The sequence below is a fragment of the Coregonus lavaretus genome (genome assembly GCF_964263955.1).
Source record: "Coregonus lavaretus genome assembly, chromosome: 1".
Classification (NCBI taxonomy): Eukaryota; Metazoa; Chordata; class Actinopteri; order Salmoniformes; family Salmonidae; genus Coregonus; species Coregonus lavaretus.
Window position 1 is genome coordinate 75,739,355 of NC_139988.1, and position 22,560 is coordinate 75,761,914.

General features: G+C 45.6%; 1 protein-coding gene across 1 annotated transcript in view; it reads left to right on the top strand.

Moving 5' to 3' along the window:
- LOC311099758 (transient receptor potential cation channel subfamily M member 4-like) overlaps positions 1-21,741 on the top strand; it is a 110,984-nt gene extending 89,243 nt beyond the window's left edge. The window contains exons 26-27 of the mRNA XM_084140502.1: positions 16,108-16,201; positions 21,688-21,741. Of these exons, the coding sequence (XP_083996628.1) occupies positions 16,108-16,201; positions 21,688-21,719 (126 nt within the window). The 3' untranslated portion in view covers positions 21,720-21,741. The remainder of the gene's footprint in view (positions 1-16,107; positions 16,202-21,687) is intronic.
- The last annotated feature ends 819 nt before the right edge of the window (positions 21,742-22,560 follow it).

Sequence of the window (22,560 nt, forward strand, 5' to 3'; positions counted from 1 at the left end):
CCCTGGAACAGCCCCTCCAAAGGGTCGTCTTTATTCGTTGTCTGCTCCTGAAAGAAAGTCCATGGAGGACTACATCAATGGCTCTCTGTCCGCAGGATTAATCCGTTCATCTTCATCTCCTGCTGGTGCTGGCTTCTTCTTTGTGGGGAAGAAGGACGGATCTCTTCGCCCCTGCATCGACTACAGGGGACTCAACGACATCACAGTGAAGAACCGTTACCCTCTGCCTCTGCTCACCTCTGCTTTTGAGTTGCTCCAGGGAGCCACTGTTTTTACCAAGTTGGATCTCAGAAACGCTTACCACCTAGTGCGGATCCGGGAGGGAGATGAATGGAAAACCGCATTCAATACACCAACAGGCCACTACGAGTATCTGGTTATGCCTTTTGGCCTCACCAATGCTCCTGCTGTGTTCCAGGCTCTAGTGAATGATGTACTGCGGGACATGTTAAACAAGTTTGTCTTCGTTTACCTGGATGACATCTTAATCTACTCCAGAAACCTGTCTGAACACACCCGCCATGTCCAGCAAGTCCTTCATCGTCTTCTGGAGAATTCCCTCTACGCCAAGGCAGAGAAATGTGAGTTTCACGTCAAGACAGTGGCCTTCCTGGGGTACATAGTGGCAGAGGGAAGTATCCAAATGGATCCTGCCAAAGTATCAGCAGTCACTTCATGGCCAGTTCCGGAGAACAGAAAGAAGCTGCAACAGTTTCTGGGGTTTGCTAACTTCTATAGAAAGTTTATCCGGAACTACAGTACCGTTGCTGCCCCTCTCACTGCTCTAACCAGCACCAAGCAACCCTTCACCTGGACCCCAGCAGCCGACAAAGCCTTCAGTACCCTCAAGGTGAGGTTCACCTCCGCTCCCATCCTCCAGATGCCTGATGTGGACCGGCAATTCATTGTGGAGGTGGACGCCTCGGATGTGGGAGTTGGTGCTGTGATTTCTCAGTGGGCTGCGGAGGATAGGAAGCTCCATCCCTGTGCCTTTTTCTCACGTCGGTTGTCCCCCTCTGAGTGCAATTACGACATAGGGAACCGTGAGCTGCTGGCTGTGAAGCTTGCCTTGGAGGAGTGGCGTCACTGGCTGGAGGGGTCCACCATTCCATTTCTCGTTTGGACCGATCATAAGAACTTGGAGTACATCCGCACGGCCAAACGGTTGAACTCCAGGCAGTCCCGCTGGGCCCTGTTCTTCACCAGGTTTAATTTCACTCTGTCATACCGGCCTGGATCACGCAACACCAAGCCAGACGCCCTCTCCCGTCAATTCCAGAAGGATGACACCCCCTCCAAGGACCCTGTGTCGATTCTGCCAAGTCCCTGCATCGTTGCAGCTCTGACCTGGGCTGTTGAGGAACAGGTGCTGGAGGCTCTCCGTAACCAGCCAGGTCCCAGCACTTGCCCAGCTGACCGCCTTTTTGTCCCCGAAGACCTGAGGTCCCAGGTCGTTCAGTGGGGACATGACTCCCGCCTAGCTTGTCACCCTGGCTCCACCCGCACTTACAACCTGCTCGCCCAGAGGTTCTGGTGGCCCTCTCTGAGAAAGGATGTACGGGAATTCGTCCAAGCCTGCCCCATCTGCAACCAACACAAGTCGTCCTGCCAGCCCCCAGCCGGATTGCTGCAGCCCCTGCCTGTGCCCAGACGTCCCTGGTCTCACATCGCCCTTGACTTTGTCACGGGGCTGCCCCCTTCAAGTGGCATGACCGTCATTCTCACCATAGTTGACCGTTTCAGCAAGATGGCACACTTCATTCCCCTCCCCAAGCTCCCAACCGCCAAGGAGACCGCCCAGGTGGTCCTGGAACACGTCTTCCGGATCCACGGACTGCCAAAGGATGTAGTTTCTGACCGTGGTCCACAATTCTCCTCCGCTTTTTGGAAGGAGTTCTGTCACCTGCTGGGAGCCACAGTCAGTCTGACTTCCGGATTCCATCCCCAATCCAATGGGCAGTCAGAGCGGGCTAATCAGGAGCTCGAGAAGGCACTGCGATGCATGACTTCACGCAACCCCCACTCCTGGTCGCAGCAATTGACATGGGTGGAGTACGCACACAATTCTCTGACCTGCTCTGCCATCGGTATGTCCCCTTTCCAATGTGTTTATGGATACCAGCCTCCTCTATTTGCCAGCCAGGAAGAGGAGGTTACTTGCCCATCTGCACTTGCTTTTGCCCGTCGATGTCGCCGCACCTGGTCACAAGCCCGAGCCACACTCCTCAGATCCGTTGCCAGCTACACTACCGGGGCCAACCGTCGGAGAATTCCTGCTCCCACCTACCATGTTGGTCAAAGGGTGTGGTTGTCATCGAAGAACCTGCCACTCAGGGTGGAGTCGCAGAAGCTGGCACCTCGGTTCATTGGCCCATTCCCTATCATAAGAGTGATTAGCCCAACTGCTGTCCGGCTCCAACTGCCTAATTCCCTGAGGGTGCACCCCACTTTCCATGTGTCTAAGATTAAGCCCATCCATGAGAGTCCGCTGGTCCCTGCTGCGCCTTGTCCTCCTCCTCCACGGCTCGTCGATGGTGGTCTGGTTTACACCGTCCGCCGCCTGCTTCGGTCCAGACGGAGGGGTAGGGGTCTCCAGTACCTCATTGACTGGGAGGGCTATGGACCTGAGGAAAGGACCTGGGTGCCAGCTAGTCGGATTGTGGATAGGACTCTCATCACCGCTTTCCACCAACGGCATCCTGATCAACCTGCAATCCGTAGGGGCCGCCCCAGAGGGGTCCCTAACCGTCCTGCCCGCTCGGCTTCCTGTCCTGTGCCTGATCCTGTCTCGGGACCTGTCCCATCTCCCGACCACGGCCCTCCGGCTTCCTCCGAGGATGAGGACGTTCACTCGGACCGTTCGGAGGAGTTCTAGCCCTCCTCCGGCTCCCCTCCTCCCGCCCGGCGTGGTGTTGCTCTTGGGACTTCTGGGGCCGTCCCTTGGGGGGGGGGTTCTGTCATGAGCCTCTCACTCCACCGGGTTGCCACCTTAATTTTCTTCCACTCTGCTCACCACTCTCTCTACTCAGCCTAACTAGCTCCACCTGTCCCTGCTCTGCTCTGCTCTAATTACTCTGCCAGCTGCGCTGCATTACCCACTACCTCTCCCAGTATTTAAGGCCCTGTCTTTCAGCTCTCCGGTGTCAGATCGTCTGCAAAGCTCACACCCGGAACCTGTTTGCTCGCGCTTCTGGCTCACCCTGGTTTTGTGACCCCGGACCTGCCTGATTTTTGGATACTCTTCTGCCCCAGGAGATCCAGACCTGCTTCTGCCATAACGACTCCTGACTACTCTTCAATCCCGGTAACTCTGACCAGCCTTCTGCCTTGCTACTACGTATTTTGGATTTCCCTTGAACTGTACTGCTGCCTTGTTTCATTCCGCCCTGTTGTGTCTGTGTCTCCCCCCCCCAGGACTTCTGGACCACCCACCACCGGCTTCATAGGACGCATCGCTGCCACTGGGGGGGGCACAGACCCAGCACATTGGACGGGATCCCTGTTACCCCTGGAGCCTTCATTCACTCCCTACTTCCCTTTTCCCTTAAGTTTAATAAACTTTCTGGTGTGACGCAATTGTGGTCCTCTGGTCGTCTGTCTGAACCGTGACACTGCCAGGAACACAGTAGGACTGGTCTGTATGTATGATTTGCCCCATCACCTCCCTCAGCCTGTTGGACAAAGCCTTTGACAGGATCTTATAATCAGTGCACAATAAACCCACTGGCCTCCAGTTCTTCACCTCCCTAGGGTCAACCTTTTTGGGCAGTCGGGTGAGGATAGCCCTTCTGCAGCTTATTGGTAGTAACCCTCCGGTTAAACTATCATTAACTACTGCTAGCCAATCCTCTCATCCAACATAGCCCAAAAATACTTAAAAAAGTCAACGGGAAGCCCATCAGTGCCTGGTGCCCTTCCATTTTCCATGCCTTTTAATGCAGTGTATAGCTCCTGCAAAGACAATGGTTGCTCTAGCTCAACCTGAGGTTCTGCAGCCACCTGTGAGAGCCCATCAAGGAACTGCTGTGTCACTGTTTTATCCCCTTTGTACTCACACTTGTAGAGCTCAGCATAGAACTCTACTGCCCTCTTTCTAATTTCACTAGGGCTAGTGAGCTCCTGTCCAACAGCTGATTTGAGACAATGAATAATTCATCTTTGTCCATTCTTTTTCTCTAAACCAAAGAAAAATGTGGATGAGGCATCCATTTCAGAGATTCCCTGAAACTTACTTCTCACCAATTCCCCCTGTGCTCTGATACCCAGCAGGTCTGCCAATGCAGATTTTTTCCTCTTGAGGGCCTGAGTATGGCCTCGATCTCCTGTGGTCTCAACCAACGTCATGAGTTCCACTATTTCAGTCTCTAGGGCTTTCATTGATCTGGTGATATCCTTGGTGACATTCCTCGTTTATTGATTACAGAATTGTTGAATATGGATTTTCCCTATATCCCACCACTGTTGAAGGGATACAAAACTGGCCTTTTGAGACCTCCACCTCTCCCAGAAAAAAACTAAAACATTTCCTGAAGTGAGCATCACTCAATAAAGTTATATTAAAATGCAGTATGCGCTTTTGGGTTTTACATCGTTAATGAACACCACCTCTGTTATTAAACAATGATCAGAAAATCCCACTGGGGTTATCACACTTGATTTACAGACCTGAGATTGATGCTCAAAACAATAAAACCTATCTAACTTGGCCATAGAGATGGTGTTCTCTCTTACATGCGCCCAGGTGTACTGTCTCGTGCCTCCATGTTGACTTCGCCAAATATCACACAGTTCATGTGTTACAATGAGGCGTTTTAAAAAAGTCCTTGAGGCTATATGAGGTTCTTTGTGATTTCTATCTGAATCACTGATTGTGCAGTTAAAATCCCCAGCAATAAATAAATAATCTTCATTATTACATTTCTCAATGGTATTTGATAATGTCTCTAAAAAACATACCCTCTCAACTGCCACCACTGGGGCATATACATTTATCAGACACATAGTGATGTTTTCATACCTTGCTCTAACTTTTAATAACCTCCCCTCAACTACCTCTTCAACCTCATATGACAAAGGCAAAAACCCTTTTGAGAACAAGATGGCCACACCCCCACTTTTTGAGTTTTTATGACTACACACCACTGCCCCCCCTGACTCCTGTTGCCACACAACTTCATTTTTCAAATTACTATGCGTTTCTTGTAGAAAATGTATGTCACTTCCCTTTCCCCTAATTAACTCATACACTATGGCTCTTTTTTTTTTACGTCTCTTGCCCCATTTACGTTTAAAGAAGAAATCTTAAAACTGCTCATGGATGGAAAAAAAAAATACAGAGGAAGACACAGAAACCACATCTCTTTACAGAGTTAAGGCTGCGACTGAACTCTTTCATTTTCTTTAGAATTTCCATCACTTATCACTCTCGTGACCACTTTCTTGAGTCTAGCAATTGTAGGGCTTGTCAAACCTCCCCCTGTTATTTTTGACATCAGAAACTTTGCTGATTCAATAAACAATTCACTTTCAGGGAAAAAAATCTGTTTTTCAACTTCAGAAATTGACGTACCTTCTCAATCCCATACCTCCCTTCCACCCCATTTATCTCACTATTTTGTTGTGACGCATCAGATGACTCACTCTCGCTATCCTCCCCAGAAGAAAACTCCACCATCTCTACAACCTGTTTATCTTCAACTGATTTATCAATCTCTACCTTCCTCTTGGAATTAGACCCTTCACCACCCCTTACATTCTTCTTCTTACTCCTCGGTGCTTTGAAAACAGCTGCTTCCTTTTCCATTATTTCAATCTCCTAATTTTTCCAGCACCCCCTCAGCGACTGCAGTCGCAATCTCACCGACTTTTTCCCCTCCTTCTTTGTTCTGATCTACCACAATTGCCCCCGTATACACACTGCCTCTCCTACTTTTCCAACCACATCTGCCCACCTTCTCCCTTCCCCTGCACCCTTAGCATGTTCATCCCTTCACGTTGGTGCATTAGCTGCACCAGCACTAGAGCTGCTACCAGACTCTGCGCGCTCGTTCTTGGGACAATTACGTACCAAATGCCCCTCTCTTCCACAGCCAAAGCATTTCATTGATTCAGTAGAAGCGTAGAATACATAATCAAATCCATCAATCTTAAAAATGAATGCTAAATTCAGTTCATCAATGTCCTTTTTTAAAACCATATTCACTTGTCTCCTATGAGACACGACATGTTTCAGCAACAGAGATTTGCATCCAAAAATAACCTTCTTTATTGTAGATACAATTTGACCATGACGAGATAACTCTCGCTCCAACACTTCATCTCTAACAAATGGTGGCACGTTAGAAAGTATAACTTTCTTCGCCGGATTCATAAGCGGAAATACCAGCGTCTATGTCTCCCGCAACACAACACCACTCTCAACTATCTTATTCACCTTTTCAATGGAATCTAAAAATATCACTACAGCGCTATTCATCCTTGAGGCTTATTTGATGCTATCATACACAATGATAGCACCCACTGCCAAGCTACATTCTTCCACTGAACACCCTGCCGCAGCAGGAATCTTTACTCCATGCCACCGACTAAGTTTTTCAAACTCCAAACTTCCACGAGTGGCCATTGCAACCAGCCCCACCCGCTGGTTGTGCCCTCGCGAAAAACAACCTCAACGATCCTACCACCCCTATACGTGCTTAGTGATACTTAGACAAGATAACCTTAAAACAACTAAACTAATCAATATATATATATATATATATATATACAGTGGGGAAAAAAAGTATTTAGTCAGCCACCAATTGTGCAAGTTCTCCCACTTAAAAAGATGAGAGAGGCCTGTAATTTTCATCATAGGTACATGTCAACTATGACAGACAAAATGAGAGAGAAAAAATCCAGAAAATCACATTGTAGGATTTTTTATGAATTTATTTGCAAATTATGGTGGAAAATAAGTATTTGGTCAATAAAAAAAGTTTCTCAATACTTTGTTATATACCCTTTGTTGGCAATGACACAGGTCAAACGTTTTCTGTAAGTCTTCACAAGGTTTTCACACACTGTTGCTGGTATTTTGGCCCATTCCTCCATGCAGATCTCCTCTAGAGCAGTGATGTTTTGGGGCTGTCGCTGGGCAACACAGACTTTCAACTCCCTCCAAAGATTTTCTATGAGGTTGAGATCTGGAAACTGGCTAGGCCACTCCAGGACCTTGAAATGCTTCTTACGAAGCCACTCCTTCATTGCCCGGGCGTTGTGGTTGGGATCATTGTCATGCTGAAAGACCCAGCTGTGTTTCATCTTCAATGCCCTTGCTGATGGAAGGAGGTTTTCACTCAAAATCTCACGATACATGGCCCCATTCATTCTTTCCTTTACACGGATCAGTCCCTGGCGGCGTAGTGTGTTACTGATGGTAGGCTTTGTTACTTTGGTCCCAGCTCTCTGCAGGTCATTCACTAGGTCCCCCCGTGTGGTTCTGGGATTTTTGCTCACCGTTCTTGTGATCATTTTGACCCCACGGGGTGAGAACTTGCGTGGAGCCCCACATCGAGGGAGATTATCAGTGGTCTTGTATGTCTTCCATTTCCTAATAATTGCTCCCACAGTTGATTTATTCAAACCAAGCTGCTTACCTATTGCAGATTCAGTCTTTCCAGCCTGGTGCAGGTCTACAATTCTGTTTCTGGTGTCCTTTGGCAGCTCTTTGGTCTTGGCCATAGTGGAGTTTGGAGTGTGACTGTTTGAGGTTGTGGACAGGTGTCTTTTATTACATTTACATTTTAGTCATTTAGCAGACGCTCTTATCCAGAGCGACTTACAAGAGCAATTAGGGTTAAGTGCCTTGCTCAAGGGCACATTTACGTCATTTAGCAGACGCTCTTATCCAGAGCGACTCACCAATTGGTGCGTTCACCCTATAGCCAGTGGGATAACCACTTTACAATTTTTTTTTTTTTTGGGGGGGGGGGGGGGGGTAGAAGGATTACTTTATCCTATCCCAGGTATTCCTTAAAGAGGTGGGGTTTCAAATGTCTCCGGAAGGTGGTGAGTGACTCCGCTGTCCTGGCGTCATGAGGGAGCTTGTTCCACCATTGGGGTGCCAGAGCAGCGAACAGTTTTGACTGGGCTGAGCGGGAACTATGCTTCCGCAGAGGAAGGGGAGCCAGCAGGCCAGAGGTGGATGAACGCAATGCCCTCGTTTGGGTGTAGGGACTGATCAGAGCCCGAAGGTACAGAGGTGCCGTTCCCCTCACTGCTCCATAGGCAAGCACCATGGTCTTGTAGCGGATGCGAGCTTCAACTGGAAGCCAGTGGAGTGTGCGGAGGAGGGGGGTGACGTGAGAGAACTTGGGAAGGTTGAACACCAGACGGGCTGCGGCATTCTGGATGAGTTGTAGGGGTTTAATGGCACAGGCAGGGAGGCCAGCCAACAGCGAGTTGCAGTAGTCCAGACGGGAGATGACAAGTGCCTGGATTAGGACCTGTGCCGCTTCCTGTGTAAGGCAGGGTCGTACTCTCTGAATGTTGTAGAGCATGAACCTGCAGGAGCGGGTCACCGCCTTGATGTTGGCGGAGAACGACAGGGTGTTGTCCAGGGTCACGCCTAGGCTCTTCGCACTCTGGGAGGAGGACACAGCGGAGTTGTCAACCGTGATGGCGAGATCATGGAACGGGCAGTCCTTCCCCGGGAGGAAGAGCAGCTCCGTCTTGCCAGGGTTCACTTTGAGGTGGTGATCCGTCATCCATACTGATATGTCTGCCAGACATGCAGAGATGCGATTCGCCACCTGGTTATCAGAAGGGGGAAAGGAGAAGATTAGTTGTGTATCGTCAGCGTAGAAATGATAGGAGAGGCCATGTGAGGATATGACAGAGCCAAGTGACTTGGTGTATAGGGAGAAAAGGAGAGGGCCTAGAACTGAGCCCTGGGGGACACCAGTGGTGAGAGCACGTGGTGCGGAGACAGCTTCTCGCCACGCCACTTGGTAGGAGCGACCGGTCAGGTAGGACGCAATCCAGGAGTGAGCCGCGCCGGAGATGCCCAGCTCGGAGAGGGTGGAGAGGAGGATCTGATGGTTCACAGTATCAAAGGCAGCAGACAGGTCTAGAAGGACAAGAGCAGAGGAGAGAGAGTTAGCTTTAGCAGTGCGGAGAGCCTCCGTGACACAGAGAAGAGCAGTCTCAGTTGAATGACCAGTCCTGAAACCTGACTGGTTTGGATCAAGAAGGTCATTCTGAGAGAGATAGCAAGAGAGTTGGCTAAAGACGGCACGCTCAATAGTTTTGGAAAGAAAAGAAAGAAGGGATACTGGTCTGTAGTTGTTGACATCAGTGGGATCGAGTGTTGGTTTTTTGAGAAGGGGAGCAACTCTCGCTCTCTTGAAGACGGAAGGGACATGGCCAGCGGTCAAGGATGAGTTGATCAGCGAGGTGAGGTAGGGGAGAAGGTCACCGGAGATGGTCTGGAGAAGAGAGGAGGGGATGGGGTCAAGCGGGCAGGTTGTTGGGCGGCCTGCAGTCACAAGTCGCAGGATTTTATCTGGAGAGAGAGGGGAGAAAGAAGTCAAAGCATAGGGTAGGGCAGTGTGAGTAGGACCAGCATTTTATACTGATAACAATTTCAAACAGGTGCCATTAATACAGGTAACGAGTGGAGGACAGAGGAGCCTCTTAAAGAAGAAGTTACAGGTCTGTGAGTGCTAGACATCTTGCTTGTTTGTAGGTGACCAAATACTTATTTTCCACCATAATTTGCAAATAAATTCATTAAAAATCCTACAATGTGATTTTTAGGATTTTTTTTCTCAATTTGTCTGTCATAGTTGACGTGTACCTATGATGAAAATTACAGGCCTCTCTCATCTTTTTAAGTGGGAGAACTTGCACAATTGGTGGCTGACTAAATACTTTTTTTCCCCACTGTATACACCAAAACCCAATAGAGTGAAAATAATTCCAGTCGCTCTAACAATCACTCCTGCTTCATGACTCACTCCCAGCATGCACTCCGACGAGAGAGAGAGAGAGAGAGAGAGAGAGAGAGAGAGAGAGAGAGAGAGAGAGAGAGAGAGAGAGAGAGAGAGAGAGAGAGAGAGAGAGAGAGAGAGAGAGAGAGAGAGAGAGAGAGAGAGAGAGAGAGAGCTGAGGCCAGGTAGTCCTGAGGCATGGGGGAGAGAGAATTAGAGGGAGCATACTTAAATTCACACAGGACACCAGACAGGAGTATTACACCAGATATAACAGACTGACCCTAGCCCCCCTGCACATAGACTATTGCAGCATAGATACTGGAGGCTGAGACATGGGGGAGTCGGGGGACACTGAGGCCCTGTCCGACGATACCCCCAAACAGGGCCAACCAGGCAGAATATAACCCCACCCACTTTACCAAAGCACACACAGCCCGCACACCACCAGGGATATCAACAGACCACCAACTTACTACCCTGAGACAAAGCTGAGTATAGCCCACGAAGATCTCCTCCACCACACCAGCCCGAGGGGAAGCAAAACCAAAACCAGACAGGAAATCACGTCTTTGACTCAACCCACTCAAGTGACGCACCCCTCCTAGGGACGGCATGGAAGAGCACTAGTAAGCCAGTGACTCAGCCCCCATATTAGGGTCAGAGGCAGATAATCCCAGTGGAGAGAGGGTAGCCGGCCAGGCAGAGTCAGCAAGGGCGGTTCGTCGCTCCAGTGCCTTGCCGTTCACCTTTGCACCCCTGGGCCAGACTACACTCAATCATAGGACATACTGAAGAGACTTCAGTAAAGACAAAGGTCGAGACCGAGTCTGTGTCTCTCACATGGATAGGCAGACCATTCCATAAAAATTGAGCTCTATAGGAGAATGCCCTGCCTCCAGCTGTTTGCTTAAAAATTCTAGGGACAATAAGGAGGCCTGCGTCTTGTGAACGTAGCGTACGTGTAGGTATGTACGGCAGGACCAAATCGGAGAGATAGGTAGGAGGAAACCCATGTAATGCTTTGTAGGTTATCAGTAAAACCTTGAAATCAACCCTAGCCTTAACAGGAAGCCAGAGGCTATCACTGGAGTAATATGATCACATTTTTTTGTTCTAGTCAAGATTCTAGCAGCCGTGTTTAGCACTAACTGAAGTTTATATGGTGCTCCCAAGGTAAGTAAAACTGTGGGATTTTGACTGCTTTTGCTGTGTTGATGTTGATGGGCGTGACCTTTGCCTTGCTGCAGTTGATAACCAGGCCGACTTGCTGGCCAAAGGACCGGACTCTTGTCAGTTTTATCTTGTAGATGTTGGTGTGTGTGTGATAAAATGAGCCAGGTCTTCTGTGAAGTCAAGGTCTTCTAGAGTAGAATACAAGGTCTATCATATTCCTCTTGCCTGCTCTTCTGTTGTTCGCCGCATGACCCAGTCTATTGCCCGGTTGAAGAGTAAGTCTGACATCACACAACCTTGACGAACTCCAGACTTCACAGCAAAGCTCATGTTGCTCGTTCGCACAATGCATGAAAAGTTGCTGTAGAACTGTTTTATGATGTTAACAACATGGGTGGGGATTCCATAAATTCTTAAGATCTTTCATAGGCTTTCGCAGTGAATGCTGTCAACAGCCTTCTGGAAGTCAATAAAATTGATGTAGAGTTTACGTTGCCACTCACTACATTGCTCAATGATGTTCCTGAGGGCGAAGACCTGGTCTGTACATCTCCTTCCTCCCCTAAAACCTGCTTGTTCATTCCTAAGCACTTTGTCTATAGCTGAAGACATCCTTTGTATGATAATCTTGCGAAAGATCTTGCTGGGAACGGATAAGTGTGATGCCCCTCCAGTTGTTGCAATCGGATACTGTGCCCTTCTTAGGTACCTGTATGATGACCCCCTTGGTCCAATCTGAAGGTATCTTTCCCTTCATCCAGATGTGAGTGAAGAGTGGAAGAAGGATGTTTGCAGCCAATACTGGATCGATTTTGAAAAGCTCTGCATTGAGGTTACCAGGACCTGGAGCTTTCCCATTCTTTATTGGTTGGTCAGTGTTTATGTCTAGATCTTCTGGAGCAGCTTCAGGTGTGTTAATTGAATCCATAGGGGGTTCTCTGTTAAGAACCTCTGAAATGTTCTGTCCATCTTGCTTGCTGTTAATTTTTCTGTAGTCAGGAGATTGCCTTCGATTTGAGTATTTCACTTGAATTTTCTGCCACAGGTTAGTGATTTTGTATACTGCTCCTTTTTCAGCTGCATTTGCCTCCTCCTCCATGTAGGACCCTTTGTCTCTTCTTACTCACCTTTTGACTTGTGTGTTGATTTTTCTGTACTGCTCCTCCAATTTTAACATTTTTGATTTGGCATCTGTTGTTTTCTTTTTCAGGTCCCTTCTTTCCACAATCATTTCCCATGTTTCTGGGGTGATCCATTCCTTGCGTTGCCTTCTTCTGTGTCCTATGGTTTTCTTGCTGCTTTACATTTTAGTCATTTAGCAGACGCTCTTATCCAGAGCGACTTACAGTTAGTGAGTGCATACATTATTCTTTTTTATATATATATATTTTTTTACTGGCCCCCCATGGGTAGTGAACCCACAACCCTGGCGTTGCAAACACCATGCTCAACCAACTGACCTACATCCCTGCCGGCCATTCCCTCCCCTATCCTGGACGACGCTGGGCCAATTGTGCACCGCCCCATGGGTCTCCCGGTCGCGGCCGGCTACGACAGAGCCTGGATTCGAACCAGGATCTCTAGTGGCACAGCTAGCACTGCAATACAGTGCCTTAGACCACTGCGCCACTCGGGAGATTACTGTTTTCACTGTAAGTTTTAACCACTTTCTCCCACTTTCTGTCTATATTTCCTTCAGTTGCCTCCTCATCTTCTTCTTCTGTGTTGTTTGAAAGGGCTTGATACTTGTTGCGAACTTGCATTATGAAGGTTTTCTTGACGGTTCGGTCCCTCAGCATGCCAACATCAAATCTTGTTGTTCCTTTTGTCGGTGGTCTTGAACATTTCAGCTTTATTTTGGCTGTCGGCAGTCACAAGATGGTGGTCACTTGCGACAACTGCCCCCCTTCGCACCTTGACGTCCCTCAGCGAGGCTCTCCACTTGCCATTGATCATCAGGTGGTCAATATGGTTATTCTCTCTTCCATTAGGAGAGTACCATGTCAGCTTGGATATTCTTGTGGGGAAACAGGATGCCACCAATCACCAGGTTATTTGTGATGCAGAATGTTGCCAGTCTCTCACCATTGTCATTCATCTCTCCACAGCCGTGCTTCCCTATTGTGGTCCTCTGTAGCTCAGCTGGTAGAGCACGGCGCTTGTAACACCAAGGTAGTGGGTTCGATCCCAGGGACCACCCATACACAAAAATGTATGCACGCGTGACTGCAAGTCGCTTTGGATAAAAGCGTCTGCTAAATGGCATATTATATTATTATTATTGTTCTCTCGTAGTTGGTGTTGTCGGTGCCAACCTTTGCATTCAGGTCTCCGATGACAAGGAGCAGGTCTTGAACAGGTGTCTTCTCTACTTCAGATTGGAGGGTGTTATAGAACAGATATTTTTCTTCATCTTTGGCATCGTTTGTGGGAGCATAACATTGGATTATTGTTAGTTTGATATGTTGTCCATTGAGTCTGGCTTTTTTAATTCTGCTGCTGATTAGTTTCCATTCCATTATAGTTTTCTCTACCCCTTTCTGAAGGATGATGGCGACACCTTCATGATGTTGTCCGTCCTCCCGTCCAGAGTGTAGTACTGTTCCTCCAGTGCTGGTTATTGTGGAACCAGAGCTAGTCCACCTGGCTTTACTCGCTCCCAGGTAACCTGTGCCAGCTTTCCAGACTCAAACATTTTTAGAACATTCCATAAGCCAAATTGCAGTTTTGGTGTTCAGTGCTCCCATCTTCACGTCACCAGTTTCCCGTAGGCTTTGTCATGACTCTCCCTTGGTGAGGATCAAAGGTGCCAGATCAGCTTGGCAAATGGCTGACAGATAGCCAGACCCCCCCCTCTCTCCCACAGGAGAGGAGAAGGGGGAGTTAGGATGGTTTTATGACTTTTAGTTTGCAGAAAAGGACTCCTTTTGGTCTCTAGTATGGGAAAAAATAAATATCTTTGTTACAGAGAGACTCTTGACGCCTAAAAACTCTAACGTCAAAAGATTGGACATTGGAACATTATTCCTGACCTCCAAATGTTTGGAATGGTCAGTGGGGATCTAAAGAATAATCATGTCATATTGTTTATTATTTTGTTATGTCATTAATGATGGTATCAAGAAATAACTGTAACTTGGAAAGTGTACATATTCTATCTATCAAGTTTACATCTAAATGTTGTATAAAATATATGATTAAGTATGAGAGTATTTTGGTGAAGATAGGAATGTGATTTTAGTCTTCTAATGAGATAATAGTTTTTCATATAAACTATGTACAGTGACTAGCCACGCCCCGAGTGACATCAGAGATCGTGTTATCACGATGGAAAACACACTTTTACCCAGAGGGCATAAAAAGCCTTGAAATCAACCTTTAGACCAGGAAGCGTGGAGCTGTGGCTACATGGCTTAAAATGGTTAGACCAGAAAGACCAGCAAATGTGAGCATTGCGACTGCACATTTAGAATGGTTAGAACTTTGAATGAGAAAGATCAGCCGACGTGAAGCGCGATCTCACGTTACAAATGGTTGAACCTCTACAGACCAGAAAACGTGAGACGGTAGTCCATACGTTTGAAATGGAGAAACTCTGAAACTCTCAATCTCTACACGAGAAGAAGACCACGCACTAGACCTTATCATATCAGTCTGCAGCTGTACATGTAAAGTTGTCAGAACTTTCACTAAAGACACGAGTTGGGAAGGACAATCCCTCTCAGACAACCGTTGGTACATCTGAAGTATCTATTCTAACGAACACTCCACTCTAAGACAAGCCGAGTCTCACCGAAGTGGGATAGGACACTCAAACCCTTTTTGAGAAAGTGGTTCAACAGAGAGACGACAATCAAGGACAGCTACGCTTAAATATGCCTTGCATTTCTTATCCGAATGAGCGGTGGTTTCCAAATGTAACAACAATAAGTTGAATATCTGCCTCTCCCCTTCACTCTCTTTCTATTCACCCCTCATTCCCCTAACCAAGCAGTCATGCTATTGTCAGTCCAGTCCACTAGGGACCTGTTTTCATTGTATTACATTAGTAATCAGTAACCTATACCGTGTGTGTGTATTTGTATTCTGTGTTATTATTTAGTTATTTAATTAAGCCAATTTGTGTATTGCTGATTCATCAATAAGGTTAGGATTCTTGCAGGTTCAACGATTATGCGACACTCCGAATGAGACTGATGAGGTAATGATTTAATAAGTGACTGTTATCGATATATAACATACTGTATATATATATCTTCTAAGAGTTTAATTCGGGAGATGGTAACTCGTTAAACAACTTCTTCCGTGGTGCCCCAAATTCCTAATGAGTTAATTGTTACATTATTAATTTAATTGAGTGACAATTAAACATAGTTAGTTGATTCGATAAATAACAGTCATCACATTAATATAAGTCACGTCACGACAGCTTTCACTGATGGCGGTCATACAAGTCTAGGACTCTGGGAGATCTTAGCATCTAGTTGTAGGATTGTTATTTGTTGCTGTAGTACAAAGGTTTTACGGGATGGGGTTGCTAGCCCCATGCCCAACCATCTACCATTTCTGGTTTTGGGAGATGTGTGTGTGTCTGTGGTGGTTAAAGGTGGGCGGGTATCCAGGTTATCTGGAGCTGCCTTCTTGGCTAGGGGTGACATTCACAATGGATTCACAAGCCATTTCTTCTTATCTGCCTTTTCTTATGTCAACAATAGACAAGATGAACGTTATGAGATGTTGCTGTCTCTCATAAAGGTTATTGGAAATGGCTTTCAGTCTTGTCTTATGTTGGTTCTTATGAAGACGGTTAAAGGGATTCCTGAAAATGGGGTGTTAACTTAACGGTAGCTACATTTGTGTAAGTCACAGTTGTGAGAGAACAAGCTTGCACTGGAATATATTTAGTTGAACTTGACTCTCAAACTAATAATAATAATATTTTTAACCCTTTCTTTCCCAGTTGGAGTATTGCTCCAGTGCACTCAGCTGGATAGTGGAAGCCCTCTCACAGAGCAACATGGTCAAACCCACTCGCCCCCCGCCAACACTTAGAGGTACCTCCCAATATACAGTGCATTCGGAAAGTGTTCAGACCCCTTGACTTTTTCCACATTTTGTTACGTTACAGCCTTATTTTAAAATTGATTAAATTGTTTTTTCCCCATCATCAATCTACACACAACACCCCATAATAACAAAGCCAAAACAGGTTTTTTGAAATGTTTGCAAATGTATTAAAATAAAAAAAATGGAAATATCACATTTACATAAGTATTCAGAACCTTTAGTCAGTATTTTGCTGAAGCACCATTGGCAGCGATTATAGCCTCGATTCTTCTTGGGTATGACGCTACAAGCTTGGCATACCTGTATTTGGGGAGTTTCTCCCATTCTTTTCTGCAGTGTTTTTCGATCGGGTTCAAGTCCGGGCTCTGGCTGGGCCACTCAAGGACATTCAGAGACTTGCCCCGAAGCCAATCCTGCGTAGTCTTATCTGTGTGCATCTGGAGCAGGTTTCCAGCAAGGATCTGGAGCATATTTCCCTTGATCCTGACTAGTCTCCCAGTCCCTGCTGCTGAAAAACATCCCCACAGCATGATGCTGCCACCACCATTATTAACCGTAGGGATGGTGCTAGGTTTCCTCCAGACATGACGCTTGGCATTCAGGCCAAAGAGTTCAATCTTGGTTTCATCAGACCAGAGAATCTTGTTTCTCATTGTCTGAGAGTCCTTTAGGTGCCTTTTGGCAAACTCCAAGCGGGCTGTCATGTGCCTTTTATTGAGGAGTGGCTTCCGTCTGGCCACTCTACCATAAAGGCCTGATTGGTGGAGTGCTGCAGAGATGGATGTCCTTCTGGAACGTTCTCCCATCTCCACAGAGGAACTCTGGAGCTCTGTCAGAGTGACCATCGGGTTCTTGGTCACCTCCATGACAAAGGCCCTTCTCCCCCGATTGCTCAGTTTGGCCGGGTGTCCAGCTTTAGGAAGAGTCTTGGTGGTTCCAAACTTCTTCCATTTAAGAATGATGGAAGCCACTGTGTTATTGGGGACCTTCAATGCTGCAGACATTTTTTGGTACCCTTCCCCAGATCTATGCCTCGACACAATCCTGTCTCGTAGCTCTACGAACAATTCCTTTGACCTCATAGCTTTGTTTTTGTTCTGACATGCACTGTCAACTTTGGGACCTTATATAGACAGGTGTGTGCCTTTCCAAATCATATCCAATCAATTAAATTTACCACAGGTGGACTCCAATGAAGTTGTAGAAACATCTCAAGGATGATCAATGAAAACAGGATGCACCTGAGCTCAATTTTGAGTCTCATAGCAAAGGGTCTGAATACTTACTTATTTACAAATGTTTTACTAAAATGTCTAAAAACCTGTTTTTGCTTTCTCATTATGGCGTGTTGTGTGTAGATTGATGATGAAAAAAATGTATTTGATCAATTTTAGAATAATGCTGTAATGTAACAAAATGTGGAAAAAGTCAAGGGGTCTGAATACTTTCTGAATGCACTGTGTCCCCACAACCTTAATGCTGAGAACATGATTAGTAAACACGTTTCATTCATCTGCTAAATCTCTTATCCAGAGTTTTTAACCAGTACATACCAATGATGTACAGTGGGCTTGTGAAAGTATTCAACCCCCTTGGCATTTCTTCTATTTTGTTGCCTTACAACCTGGAATTAAAATTGATTTTCTGGTGGGTTTGTATCATTTGATTTACACAACATGCCTACCACTTTGAAGATGCACAATATGTTTTATTGTGAAACAAACAAGAAATAAGACCAAAAAAAAAGAAACTTGAGTGTGCATAACTATTCACCCCCCCAAAGTCAATACTTTGTAGAGCCACCTTTTGCAGCAATTACAGCTGCAAGTCTCTTGGGGTATGTCTCTACAAGCTTGGCACATCTAGCCACTGGGATTTTTGCCCATTCTTCAAGGCAAAACTGCGCAAGCTCCTTCAAGTTGGATGGGTTCCGATGTTGTATCTTTAAGTCATACCACAGATTCTCAATTGGTTTGAGGTCTGGGCTTTGACTAGGCTATTCCAAGACAATCTTTCCCCTTAAACATTTTAGCAGACACTCTTATCCAGAGCAACTTACAGTTAGTGGATGCATACATGTATTTATTTATTTTTATTTTGGTTCATACTGGCGCCCCGTGGGAAACGAACCCACATCCCTGCCAGCCAAATCCTCCCCTACCTTGGACAACGCTGGACCAATTGTGCACTCCCATGGGTCTCCCGGTCGCGGCCGGCTGCAACAGAGCCTGGACTCAAACCAGGATCTCTAGTGGCACAGCTAGCACTGCGATGCAGTGCCTTAGACCACTGCGCCACTCGGGAACCAATCGAGTGTTGCTTTAGCAGTATGCTTAGGGTCATTGTCCTGCTGGAAGGTGAACCTCCGTCCAAGTCTCAAATCTCTGGAAGACTGAAACAGGTTTCCCTCAAGAGTTTCCCTGTATTTAGCGCCATCCATCATTCCTTCAATTCTGACCAGTTTCCTAGTCCCTGCCGATGAAAAACATCCCCACAGCATGATGTTGCCACCACCATGCTTCACTGTGGGGATGGTGTTCTCAGGGTGATGAGAGGTGTTGGGTTTGCGCCAGACATAGCGTTTTCCTTAATGGCCAAAAAGCTCAATTTTAGTCTCATCTGACCAGAGTACCTTCTTCCATATGTTTGGGGCGTCTCCCACATGCCTTTTGATGAACACCAAACGTGTTTGCCAATTTTTTCTTTAAGCAATAGCTTTTTTCTGGCCACTCCTCTGTAAAGCCCAGCTCTGTGGAGTACTCCACAAGTATCCTCTGTGGATACTCCAATCTTCGCTGTGGAGCTTTGCAGCTCCTTCAGGGTTATCTTTGGTCTGTTTGTTGCCTCTCTAATTAATGTCCTCCTTGCCTGGTCTGTGAGTTTTGGTGGGCGGCCCTCTCTTGGCAGGTTTGTTGTGGTGCCATATTCTTTCCATTTTTTAATAATGTATTTAATGGTGCTCTGTGGGATGTTCAAAGTTTCAGATATTCTTTTATAACCCAACCCTGATCTGTACTTCTCCACAACTTTGTCCTTGACCTGTTTGGAGAGCTCCTTGGTCTTCATGGTGCCGCTTGCTTGGTGGTGCCCCTTGCTTAGTGGTGTTGCAGACTCTGGGGCCTTTCAGAACAGATGTATATATACTGAGATCATGTGACAGATCATGTGACACTTAGATTGCACACAGGTGGACTTTAACTAATGATATGACTTCTGAAGGTAATTGGTTGCACCAGATCTTATTTAGGGGCTTCATTGCGAAAGGGGTGAATACATGTGCACGCACCACTTTTACGCTATTTATTTGTAATCATTTTTTGAAACAAGTTATTTTTGTTATTTCACTTCACCAATTTGGACAATTTTGTGTATGTCCATTACATGAAATCCAAATAAAAATTCATTTAAATTACAGGTTGTAATCCAACAAAATAGGAAAAACGCCAAGGGGGATGAATACTTTTGCAAGGCACTATATGCTACGTACAACAAACCCAATTGCATTTTATCGATGGCAATTTGAATGCACAAAAATACCGTGACGAGATCCTAAGGCCCATTGTGAGGCCCATTTTTTAAAAGTTATCGGTGACCAACAGATGCATATCTGTATTCCCAGTCATGTGAAATCCATAGATTAGGGCCTAATGCATTTATTTCAATTGACTGATTTCCTCAAATGAACTGTAACATGTTGCGTTTATATTTTTATCAGTATACAGTGGGGAAAAAAAGTATTTAGTCAGCCACCAATTGTGCAAGTTCTCCCACTTAAAAAGATGAGAGAGGCCTGTAATTTTCATCATAGGTACACGTCAACTATGACAGACAAATTGAGAATTTTTTTTCCAGAAAATCACATTGTAGGATTTTTTATGAATTTATTTGCAAATTATGGTGGAAAATAAGTATTTGGTCACCTACAAACAAGCAAGATTTCTGGCTCTCACAGACCTGTAACTTCTTCTTTAAGAGGCTCCTCTGTCCTCCACTCGTTACCTGTATTAATGGCACCTGTTTGAACTTGTTATCAGTATAAAAGACACCTGTCCACAACCTCAAACAGTCACACTCCAAACTCCACTAAGAGCTGTCAAAGGACACCAGAAACAAAATTGTAGACCTGCACCAGGCTGGGAAGACTGAATCTGCAATAGGTAAGGAGCTTGGTTTGAAGAAATCAACTGTGGGAGCAATTATTAGGAAATGGAAGACATACAAGACCACTGATAATCTCCCTCGATCTGGGGCTCCACGCAAGATCTCACCCCGTGGGGTCAAAATGATCACAAGAACGGTGAGCAAAAATCCCAGAACCACACGGGGGGACCTAGTGAATGACCTGCAGAGAGCTGGGACCAAAGTAACAAAGCCTACCATCAGTAACACACTACGCCGCCAGGGACACAAATCCTGCAGTGCCAGACGTGTCCCCCTGCTTAAGCCAGTACATGTCCAGGCCCGTCTGAAGTTTGCTAGAGTGCATTTGGATGATCCAGAAGAGGATTGGGAGAATGTCATATGGTCAGATGAAACCAAAATATTACTTTTTGGTAAAAACTCAACTCGTCGTGTTTGGAGGACAAAGAATGCTGAGTTGCATCCAAAGAACACCATACCTACTGTGAAGCATGGGGGTGGAAACATCATGCTTTGGGGCTGTTTTTCTGCAAAGGGACCAGGATGACTGATCAGTGTAAAGGAAAGAATGAATGGGGCCATGTAATGTGAGATTTTGAGTGAAAACCTCCTTCCATCAGCAAGGGCATTGAAGATGAAACGTGGCTGGGTCTTCAATATGACAATGATCCCAAACACACCGCCCGGGCAACGAAGGAGTGGCTTCGTAAGAAGCATTTCAAGGTCCTGGAGTGGCCTAGCCAGTCTCCAGATCTCAACCCCATAGAAAATCTTTGGAGGGAGTTGAAAGTCCGTGTTGCCCAGCGACAGCCCCAAAACATCACTGCTCTAGAGGAGATCTGCATGGAGGAATGGGCCAAAATACCAGCAACAGTGTGTGAAAACCTTGTGAAGACTTACAGAAAACGTTTGACCTGTGTCATTGCCAACAAAGGGTATATAACAAAGTATTGAGAAACTTTTGTTATTGACCAAATACTTATTTTCCACCATAATTTGCAAATAAATTCATAAAAAATCCTACAATGTGATTTTCTGGATTTTTTTCTCTCATTTTGTCTGTCATAGTTGACGTGTACCTGTGATGAAAATTACAGGCCTCTCTCATCTTTTTAAGTGGGAGAACTTGCACAATTGGTGGCTGACTAAATACTTTTTTCCCCCACTGTATATATACAATTTTATTCAATTCTGTTCTTTTTGTTATTGATATTTGTTTTGTAAGTATTTTATCTGATTGCGTTTGACTGGTTTGCACAAAGTCAGTGTCTATAGTAATTTGAGTCAAAGATCAAATGTATTGTCCCTTCTCTGTTTTTCTCTCATTCTCCAGAACCATTCCCTTCCTCATCCGCTTCCATCTGATCCTGTCTTTGTTTACATGCCAAGCCATTCAGGGTCACTGAAAGGAAAAGTTGATACGCTGTTTCTTTCCGCTTCGGCTGCTTCTTTATCAACAAGTCTTCACTGTATTCAACTGCTGCCAATTGTTTTTGTTGACATTTTAAAATGGTCTGTATTCGTTGAGGTTGTGTATTTCATTTGTAAAAGTTTCCCCAAAGACTACAGTTGGATCCAGGGGAAAGGACTGGAAAATACACTGTCAATAAACTTTTATTTTATTTTTTATTTTTATTTTTTTGGGGGGGATGGATCAGCTTAATATTGCAGATTGTATCTTCTATCAACGTAATTGTCTGCATCACTTCCAATCCCCCATGTTTTTTATATATATACTCCCCTTTATTACTTTTCAACCCCGCCATCCTTTCCCTACTTGGAGTAAATTAGTGAACAACAATGCCCAGGCCTTTACTTCCGGTCTATACTTACTATCTACACCTTATGGACACAGTTAATTTTACAATAATTCTCTCTCTCTCTATATATATATATATATATATATATATATATATATATATATATATATTATTCTTTATTTTTTTGCTCCTGAACTTCTTCTACTCTCAACCTCTCCGATCATTTTCATGATGTCCATCCGGTTTGCTTCTATATGCCATATCTTTCTAACTGTGCTCTTTCCCAAAAGCTCCCAACATACAACCTATATACTTATTATGGACACAGTATGCTTACATTATTAGCTATCTTTGTTATTATTTGTTGTTATTTGTTATTAGTCCCATCCTTCAACTCTATTCAATACCTCCCATCTATCTCTTAACACCATCCATATAGGATTTGT